This window comes from Ziziphus jujuba, chromosome 9 (assembly GCF_031755915.1).
Source record: "Ziziphus jujuba cultivar Dongzao chromosome 9, ASM3175591v1".
NCBI lineage: Eukaryota > Viridiplantae > Streptophyta > Magnoliopsida > Rosales > Rhamnaceae > Ziziphus > Ziziphus jujuba.
In genome coordinates, this window is record NC_083387.1 from 6,287,769 (window position 1) to 6,297,175 (window position 9,407).

The window sequence follows — 9,407 nt, forward strand, 5'->3', positions numbered from 1 at the left end:
TTTTTTTTTTGGGGGGGGGGGGGGGGGGCATGGAAATAAGAGAAACTGTGAAATTTTTGTATTTTTATTTTTTTGAAAAGGAAGAAACTGTGATTTATTATTAGCACTTTTGGTATTGTGTACTTTAGGTATGTTGTTTGAACTATTTATTAAATTTCTTTTTGCCATATTGAAATTTCTAATATGTATGATTTTATTGATTTTCTTACTGGGTATAAAAATCAATGATCACTCAAGCCTCCAAATTGAAATAGGGGTTTTATCCTGCTTCTTATAAATAAATAGAGCATGTTCTTAAATGGAAAATTTTGAGGTTCAAAGAACGGTTGTTTTCAAAGGTGTAATGCCGGACGAAGGGAAAGGCAAAATAAAGGATATGAAAGTTATTTGCAATTTTCATTAAGGTCATAATGGGTATAAAGGGGTAAAACAATAATATTTCACACGGGAGGGGCATTTTTCATTGCACCAAGGGTAATGGGGCTAATTCCCCTTTTCTTTTCTCTTTTTTTTTTGGGTAATAGTGAAAATAAAAAGGAAACTTTTACCGATATCCCTATTTGAAAGCCTTTAATGAAATATACCTCTTTCTTTTGAAGATTTTTTGTTTTACCCTTTTATTTTTTAATATTCCTAAACTATCATTTTCAAATATTAAAAGGAAAAATACACATGAAATGTCCAACGAAAAGAGGAAAGGAAAAATGAGAGAATAGCGAAGCAGCTACCGGAGAGTTCTTCAGGAGGAGAGATGAGTAGAGAAAGCATCCTAGGTTCAGCAATTAGCCCAGCCATGCCCTTCTCGGTTTTGGCCTCGGAGTCCTGTCATCGATGTCTACCTAATCGGCAGATCTACAGCAAACTCCTTAGTCCTTCCTCCTCTTGATCTTCTGGGTCTGCTTTTAATGGTGTGGTCTTTCCTGGGTGTTTCAAGAAATCTTCAAAATGGAAAAATACAATTAGAATCCTATAGTCGGAACCCTAGCTTGGTTTTTGTCATAGGGACTTGCCAAATGGAAGTTTATTTTGGAAGCCGCAGCAGGAGGAATTATCCATGGTTAGATTCAATTCTGCTATACTTTTAATCTTTTTCTCTTAATTTTATTGCTTTTCTTGCTTTGAGTAGGGAGAGAAAAAAAAAAAAAAAAAGCGAAAATTTGTTTTAAAAATGCAAAACTTTAGCAATTAAGTTTTGTCAAGTTTTCTGAATTCTTGACTATATATGTTTTTATGATAAATTTTTAGGTGAAGTATTCAAGAGGGCCTAATCCTACCAACTGTGAGTAATTTTTCCATCCTTTTTTTTTGTTTTAATTGTCGTTGTTGATTTATAGAATTTTGTTGGCCGCTAAGAAAATCTTGGAAAAGGGAGGAGAGAAGTTAACTTTTTGAAATATCAAATACGCATTTTTGAGCAAAAGATATTGATTTTTCTTAGTTAATTATATTAAATTTTGGTCTAAAACAAGGCTTTTCACTAGGGATTTTCTTCAGTGTCTAAACAGAAGTTAGATTGGTTAAACATGGTTTTAGTTTTGGAAAATTTATTATTAATGTTGTTTTGTATGATCTTAATCAGCCTACAAAGCCAGGGGATTAGACCTATGAGTTCATTTTAATGTATGCTTGTTCAACTAGATTGCCTTATTAATTGCATTTATGTGGTTGGTTCTGTACTTTGTGATAAACAATAGTTCTACAGATCACCATCTGTTCTTTAAAGCCTATTTGATTGGTGGACCTATAAGGTATATTATTGGGTTCACTGGAACACAGTAATGGAAGCTGTATTGAGTTGGGATAGATGAAGGTCCTAAGCTGTTATTGGAAGATAGAATTTCTTTTTTGTTCACTTCCTTCCTTTTACTATGGCTTTATGTACCAAAGTGTCTTTTAGAGTTAAGGTCCTGGTATGCATGATAGACATGGATATTTTTTCCATGGGCATGTCATTTCTTATTTTGATTGAATCTTGAATCTATGCTTACAAAATTTCTCATTTGTAGGATTGCTACATTGACATCTGCTCCCCAGAGGTTCTCATCATTTTTACTGACAATTTTGATTACCAACATCTATGGTGCCATTTTGTCAAGGGATTGCTTGTTGATGATGTATGTATTTCAAATCAAATATCTATTGTGTTAAAACAAATTCAACCTGTCAGTTGGATTTACATTTCCATCTCATACTTATATATTGTATTACATAAATGGAGGCACAAATACACATACACGATGCTTATGCCTCTACCAACATGAATTGTGCATAAATTATTCAAACTTTATGTTTTAAAATGTAAACAGAACTCTCTTTGATTAGAATGTAGTAGAATTATTTTAGATCACTCCTCTAGTATCTTCCGTTCTATATATATATATATATTTTGATAAATACAAGTTTATATATATATATATATGTATGTATATATTGTCATCTACAGTGCCGTTCTTGATCAAGCGTCTTTGCACGACAAAATATCTTCTGAATTTAAGAACATATTATACACACTTTTATAAAGGTCATATATATATATATATATATATATATATATATATTTAGCATTGAATAGATCTTGAAGAGAGTGGAGCTCTGGAATATCTAAATAGGGTTAATGAATATCTAAATCCATATATTATATTGCTTCTAATATATATATATATATATGTCCCATCCCATACATGAACATATAATATGTGCATAACTAGCGACTCCAAATCTTTATAGACCTACAAGAACTCCTATTCCAAATGTACGTTGGCCAAATCATGCCATGTAGACAAATCAGCTGGAAACGAGATGTAAGGCAATCAATGTATCGTACAAGTTCACTTATTTTACTTCAGTATCAATATTAACGTAGCTATAGGACATTTGTAGTAAAAATTATTGATTGCAAGAACTACGTACCAGCATAAGTTATTTTATTTAATTTTCTCATTATGGATTGCATGTTTTTGAATATTTATTTGCTAATTATATGCTGATTGTATTAGTTTGCTGGGTTTGTATAGCATTCTAAAATTAGTGAAACTTGATGCATTCTAACCGGTGCATCTTTTGCCTTGTGCAGTGTCTTTACGAGTCTTTTGAGAAAGAAGCTGGAGATTTTCAGTTTGCTACGGCAATAACATCGAATGATATTGATGAAATATAGAAGTTTCTTGATGCAAGGTATTCACTTTGTAGCTTTTAGTAAATTAGTTATTCTAGTCCCCTTAATGACGACCCAAATGGCAATGACCTCTTCTTTTTACCCCCAAGTCCAGGTGGTTAGGCCTAGAGCACTAGAAAAAAAAAAAAAAGGATACTCCAAACATGATGTAATGGATGAAACAATTTTAATTATGTAAATATGGTAATCCTGCATTTGGATGGCATAAGTGATGCTAATTGTGTAGAAGTTCTTTTCACCAATGATGAGAACCACAGACGAATTTATGTTGTTTGCGTTAGTTTTTCTTAATTACATTTAGTCTAGAATATTTGTAATTAATTTTTCACTGCTAGTTGCATCTTAGTGTATAATTATTATTTTTTTCCCAAAGACTTTATCATTTATTTATTGCACTATTTATAATCTTAATTGATCGTAGTTTATAGTTGTGAGGGTTTGATTATTAAGACTTTGAATAAAGATGCTACATATGAGCCTTCCAAGCGGTCATTGAACTGGCTGGAATTAACAAGAGCATTGTCACACAAAGTAAGGTCATCCCAATTATATGATAATGTCTTTAATCAGCTTCTGACATTTCCCTTATCCCTTTTGTTTCTTCCTCCAAAACATGGTCTTCTTCATTCAAGATAAAGGATTAAACAATGCCCTTGTTTGTTACCATGAAATGTTAACATTAAATTTATGATACATTTTGCTATATATAATTATATAATCTGGCTTTTGGTTGTATTTTTCCTGTTATTTTAAATCCCTTTTCTCTGGTTCACTCAATTCCACTTTTTGTAAGTCTTAAAAAGCAATGTACCTCGGTGGTTATCTGCAGAAGTTACAAGCTTATCTCCAAAAGCAACAGAAAAGGATGTTTATGATTTTTTCACTTATTGTGGTGCAATTGAACATGTTGAAAGCATTAGGTAGAGTACTTCTGCACAAATCAATAGTAGTCCATGGAACCATGAGGGCAATAGTGGTTCATCAGTAACAAATCAATAGAAATAATTTCCATTGGATGAGAAAGACAATTTAGTTCCCACCAAATTCTAAAATTATTCTATATAAGGATCTTCATTTCCAGGATGTTTTGTTTCCAGGATCTTAGTGTTTATGAAGATTGATATATGGGAATCACTTATCTCTTATTCAACTAAAGCACCAAAATTTCTAGAGTATTCTCTCTTTAGCTATCTAAAATTCTCTGCATTGTAAAATTTGCAACTGAAATCACCACTATCTTCTGTACTAGGTTCCACCATGTCATGCATGATAAAATGACCATAAATTGAATGGAAGTTAACTACTTGCACTCGATAATGTATTTGCACAATTTCTATTGTGTCATACATAATCTGTATGCTATTTGTTTGAGAATATACATCCATTTTTCTTATATTTCTGATTTACCATGTATTTTTGGTATGCTTGCAGAGAAGCTCTTGGTGTAGCAAGAGTTGTAGCTGCAATGATTGGTTTATCTATAATCCTTTTGTTAGGAGTCCTTGATTGGGATGATTGCTTAAGTGAGATATTAGCATGGGATACCTTGGCTTGGTTTGTTGTTCTAGAGTGGGCATGGCTAGGCAACTGACAAATCTTGGTAATGTAACCTGGATGTCCAGCTGTGTTGCCAAGCTACTTCAGTCCTTCTCTCTGAGTTGGCTAGCTGCATTTGGTGTTCTTCACGCAGCTTATTTCTTTATCCACTACCTGTTTGCAAGTCATTTTTGATCTCGAGATTAGTTCACAAACAATTTGTAATTTTTTCTATTTGCATACTACATCTATCTTGTATGATATAAAATTATATTCAAAATTTGTTAATGTTTCCACAGTATTTTTATCATGCTTCTCTTAATTTGGAATCAATGAGTATGTCATTATTAAATATTTTTTTGGCCATTGTGTTGTTGGTAGTATTTATATTTATATCCTATATACATATGTTTGTCTAAATATTTATATTTATATTTTAGCCTTTCAATATATATGGTATATTTGATGGTTTGCTGTCAACAAAAAAATAAAAAATAAAAATAAATAAACAATAGTATGGCAAGAACTATTATGTATGAGTCTATGTGCTTGCTGAAAAAATTACTGACAGTTTCCTTCAGTAATTACCGATACACCATCAGTAATTTACAATTGTCCATCCGACAACTTCGATGATGTATGTTTCCACCAATAACATGCTAAATCTAACTTTATTAATGATCTTCAACAAAAAAATCTACAAAAAAACTAGAAAAAATGAAAAAATTCCAAATAAAGTTGATTACTAATGGTGCATCGGTAATTACCAAAGCCGATGGTTACATAAGTAATTACCGATATCTTATCAGTAATTTCAATTTGTCATGTATTTTCAAAGCAAATCATCACAATTCAATCCGACAACTTCGATAATGTGTGTTTCCACTAAGAACATGCAAAATATAGCTTTATTAATGATCCTCAACAATACAATCCACAAAAAGTTTGGAAAAACTTAGAAAATTTCACCCAAAGTTGATTACCGACTGGTCATCAGTAATCCATATTAGGAGTCCCAATGTTTGCTGGAAAAATTACCGACAGCTCCATCGGTAATTACCGAAACCCCGTCGGTAATTTCAATTTGGCCATTTTTGGGGTTTTTTCTCTTTAGGATCATTGAAGAATGTATATTGTGCATGTTGTTGCATTTAACACACATTAGGGGACTTGTGAGGGACAAAAAATTGGTAAAATGTGATTACCATAGGGGTTTCGGTAATTACCAATGAAACCTACTATAATTTTTCCAGCAACTACAAATTGATTACTGTAGGTTTCATTGATAATTACCGAAGGCCCTACGGTAATAAAATTTTTGTGCCAATTTAAGAACTTTTTCAGAACTTTGAGGGTTTTTTCTCTTTAGGATCATTGAAGAATGTATATTTTACATGTTGTTGCATTTAACACACATTAAGGGACTTGTGAGGGCCAAAAAATTGGTAAAATGTGATTACTATAAGGGTTTCGGTAATTACCGATGAAACCTACGGTAATTTTTCTAGCAACTACAAATTGATTATTGTAGGTTTTATCGGTAATTACCAAAGGCCCTACGGTAATAAAATTTTTGTGCCAATTTGAGAACTTTTTTAGAACTTTTGGGATTTTTTCTTTTTAGAATCATTGAAGAATATATATTTTGTATGTTTTTGCATTTAACACACATTAAGGGACTTGTGGGAGCCAAAAAATTGGTAAAATGTGATTACCATAAGGGTTTATGTATTACCGATGAAACCTACAGTAATTTTTCCAGCAAGTACAAATTGATTACCATAGGTTCATCGGTAATTATGGAAGGCCCTACGGTAATCAAATTTTTGTGCCAATTTGAGAACTTTTTCAAAATTTTTGGGATTTTTTCTCTTTAGGATCATTGAAGAATGTATATTTTGCATGTTGTTGCATTTAACACACATTAGGGGACTTATGGGGGCCAAAAAATTGGTAAAATGTGATTACCATAGGGGTTTCGGTAATTACCAATGAAACCTACGATAATTTTTCCAGCAACTACAAATTGATTATCATAGGTTTCATCGGCAATTACCGAAGACCCTACGATAATCGAATTTTTGTGCTAATTTGATAACTTTTTCAAAACTTTTGGGGTTTTTTCTCTTTAGGTTCATTGACGAATGTATATTTTGCATGTTGTTGCATTTAACACACATTAGGGGACTTCTGGGGGCCAAAAAATTGGTAAAATGTGATTACCATAGAAGTTTCGGTAATTACCGATGAAACCTACGGTAATTTTTCCAGCAACTACAAATTGATTACTGTAGATTTCATTGGTAATTACCGAAGGCCCCATGATAATCAAATTTTTGTGCCATTTTGAGAACTTTTTCTGAAATTTTAGGGTTTTTTCTCTTTAGGATCATTGAAGAATGTATATTTTGCATGTTGTTGCATTTAACATACATTAGGGGACTTGTGGGGGCCAAAATATTGGTAAAATATGATAATCATGGGGGTTTCGGTAATTACCTAAATTTGCAAGTGAAATAATCTAAATTTGCAAAATGCTTAACCCATTGAACAAGTGTGGGAGGGATGGAGATACGTACACACAGAGGAGTCACCAAATTCACTATTAGTCACCCTTTGGACCACTTAAGAATAAGCTAAAGACGATAAGGACAACAGACCATGACATGGACATGAGTTAGTATTTGAACCATTTTGTCCTCATATACATAAATACAGGCTATAACAACAAAACAGATCCTGAATGTTTAAGACAGCACCATGTGAAGGGCTTTACATAAAAGGCAGAAAAAGTAACAAGAAAACATTCATCGAAAAGGCATAGCTCTAAGTTGATTACTTAAAATTTCCTTATGAAGAGACATGAAAATTACAAAAATAGAAAAGAATATGTAGGATAAAACTATTACATACAAACCTATTATCTAGAATATGGTATGAACTACGACCTCCATGGCTGCTTCAAGTGCGTATTTCCTATACATTTTAAGCACTAAATTTACGGGAGCATCATACTCTTACTGTCTATTATCTGCTCTCCTATCATTCAGCTTATTTTTCATCACTCGAAAGGTAAACTATTTGTTCGGTGTGTTCATGTTTTCTTATCTTTGTATTTACCAAAAACTTACTGAACAAAGCGGTTATGTTGTAGTAAAAATAACTATGTACTCCTTTGATGTTTGTATTATAGGATTTTGGGTTGCAACAGATACAGAAAGTGGTGGGTTTACAGCTGTTTGTAGCTAGTTTGGTGGTTCTTGCTCTCAATTCATCATATAGCTCTTCACAACCTGTGCCCTCAAGGTAATTACTCTCTCTCTCTGCTCAGTGATTTTTTTCTATTCGAATATGCAATATAGGGGTTTAGTTACTTTATTCATCAGGGTGTGACTTGAAGCTAGCATAATGGTAGGGTATTCAACCCTGTCCACTCATAACATTGCTTTTCCTATTTTCCCTAATCTTAAGATGTCAAGAACCCAATTTTTTATTTTAAAGAATTTTATAAATTTCAATTGAAATAAAACAGCATAGATAATAGAAATGTAAATTGTACAAGAATGCTGACAGATTATAGAAAATTGGTGATTGTTATGCTGTCATTAATGTTTAAAATTATAATTTTAAATATGGTTATAATGTATAAGACATTTTTAGTGACTTATTTCCCTTGTTTCATTTCTTGGTCAGCCTGGCTAAAATTGAACTACTATATTTTACAATTGAGATAACATCATCATCAAGTCCTTTTTCTCTTTCTCTTGCAAAGCATCTGCAATCAATTGGTGCTAAATGTATGGGGCTTTCTGGTGTTCACACTACCTAGAACAAAAACAAGTAACTCTGCCCTGTGTAACTTTTGTTTTAGAAGCTGATTTGAACCATGAGGTTAATACAATTGAAAAATTGGTAACTGTATTCACATTGATCATCTCTTGTGCGTTTTGTTTTCAAAAAATGAATTACTTGCTACATTATGGTATTTGCATGGTGACACTGAATGCAGATGTTTGGAAGTGAGGCGACAAAACTGTTGAATTATGTTGAATGCTTCCCTTATGGTTATAAGAAAGGAACAAAATTTTAAAGGCATGCATAGATGCTGGAATTGAAGGTTTCCCAACATGGGCGATAAAAGGGCAGGTGAGAAAGCGTTAAAATTCATTCATTGGATTTTACTGATTATCATTTTGGAGAAGATGAAATTGCCATTAGACTTTCTCCCCTCCCGACATTCTATTTTCTCGCCCTTTGAAATTCATCCATTTCTCATCAAAGATGGGTTTTTCTTGCAAGTTTTGAGTGGTGAACAAGAGTTGTCGAACCTTGCACAAGCATCCGGTTTTGATGTTAAATGAATCTTGTCTGCCCACATAAGATGATTTTGTTCAAATTGTGTTGTTTCACATATGTATAGATTGAATAGTGTCCTTGTGATTTACATAGTGATCAGATTCGAACTGCAATATTTGTACATCTTCTGAGTTTTTTTTTTGCTTTCTCTAAAAAGATGAGGTAGCTTTACAATAATCAGATTCGAATTGCAATACTTTCACATCTTCTAAGTTTTTTATGCAATATTTATTTTTGTTTCTTACCTATAAAACGATAAACTCTTCATTCCAAGCATAAATAAAAAACCAACTAAGCAACCCATTAAAACAGCAATTGAAGATCTACCGAAACCATCAAG

General features: G+C 32.4%; 1 protein-coding gene across 1 annotated transcript; it reads left to right on the forward strand.

The window, feature by feature from the left end:
- Positions 1-6,731: 6,731 nt before the first annotated feature.
- Positions 6,732-9,072, forward strand: LOC107426495 (thiol-disulfide oxidoreductase LTO1; the record flags this gene model as incomplete). Its single annotated transcript, XM_060820352.1, is given in 8 exon segments — positions 6,732-6,750; positions 7,650-7,783; positions 7,905-8,017; positions 8,405-8,502; positions 8,505-8,551; positions 8,721-8,790; positions 8,793-8,867; positions 9,011-9,072. Coding segments are annotated over 8 exon segments (618 nt in total), but the record flags the coding sequence as incomplete, so codon positions are not given.
- Positions 9,073-9,407: the final 335 nt, after the last annotated feature.